The following is a 1,167-nucleotide window of genomic DNA, read 5'->3' on the forward strand; positions in this document are numbered from 1 at the left end:
AAGAGAATAGCATAATCCCAGAAAACCTTTGGTGTACAAGTTACATAAATTATCACAAGAGTTCATTAGACTCACTCTTGGTGCTCTTTCTAAGTGTTTGGCAATAGCTGAATCATTAAGGGTGCATCACTCCTACAGCAGATGGAATTACTACTGTTCAAAACCAAAAAAGAGTGGAATGGAATTTACCAGAGAGAAAGCTGGTGTGTTTTTGTAAAATGTTCTACTGCTTCCCTCTTTCTGCTTGCAGCTTGATTTCACTGACAGCAACATCATTGGAATCTTCCTTGGTGGCACTTGTATCAAAAGGAACCATTCTTTTCATACGTGCTAGAAATAAGTCAGACAAAAAAAGTAATTAAACATCTTCAGAGAAATACATTTTGCTGACTGACCATCAATGTTTATACGAAACATATATTTCATTATACAATATTATAATTTACAGAGCAAGCAATATGCTATTAATAAATATTTAATATTCATAATGCTATGAATTGAGAAACAGACTTATTTTTATAGAGAAACAGATTTAAAAACTATATGATACAGGCATGGCCAAGAGCTTTCTTATACAGAAGAAATGTAAACTTCATTTTTAAAAATTTGATAATTCCACTAACATTTATTTTCCATTTAATTTTCCAGCATTTTTGTTTAAATAAGACAAAACAAACCACTCAGAAAATTCCCAAAGTAATATCTTTACCAATAGCATAGACTAAAGTCAACAAGTGACACTGAACAGGTGTTCATAGGATGCCATTCTGTGTATATACATTCACAGCAGGGTGCATATATAATGCTTATTTCTAAATACATTATATTGCATCAAAATCTAGGCAATATGAATTGACAGAACATCTTATGATAAAGTGCTGGAGGAAAAAAACCCAAATACCCAAACATCTAGCAATTAAGCAAAAGGCAGAAATTAAGGGGAAGAAAGTGGATATCAGCTTATACAACATACCTTTCTTCTAATGGCCTTCCTTATATCATAAGCGTGTAAGAAAAAAAAAAAACTGGCTGGACGGCCGGGCCCAGAGAGTTGTGGTGAATGGAGTTATATCCAGTTGGCGGCCGGTCACGAGCGGTGTTCCCCAGGGCTCAGTTTTGGGGCCGGTCTTGTTCAATATCTTTATCAATGATCTGGATGAGGGGATC

At 34.9% G+C, this 1,167-nt stretch overlaps 1 protein-coding gene across 1 annotated transcript in view; it reads right to left on the reverse strand.

The window, feature by feature from the left end:
• Positions 1-223: 223 nt before the first annotated feature.
• The window catches only part of CEP128 (centrosomal protein 128), a 141,651-nt gene continuing 140,707 nt past the window's right edge, over positions 224-1,167 (reverse strand). Inside the window, exon 24 of the mRNA XM_009280750.1 lies at positions 224-330. Coding sequence (XP_009279025.1) covers positions 224-330 — 107 coding nt within the window. The remainder of the gene's footprint in view (positions 331-1,167) is intronic.

This window comes from Aptenodytes forsteri, unplaced genomic scaffold (genome assembly GCF_000699145.1).
Source record: "Aptenodytes forsteri isolate BGI_AS27 unplaced genomic scaffold, ASM69914v1 Scaffold193, whole genome shotgun sequence".
NCBI classification, from domain to species: domain Eukaryota; kingdom Metazoa; phylum Chordata; class Aves; order Sphenisciformes; family Spheniscidae; genus Aptenodytes; species Aptenodytes forsteri.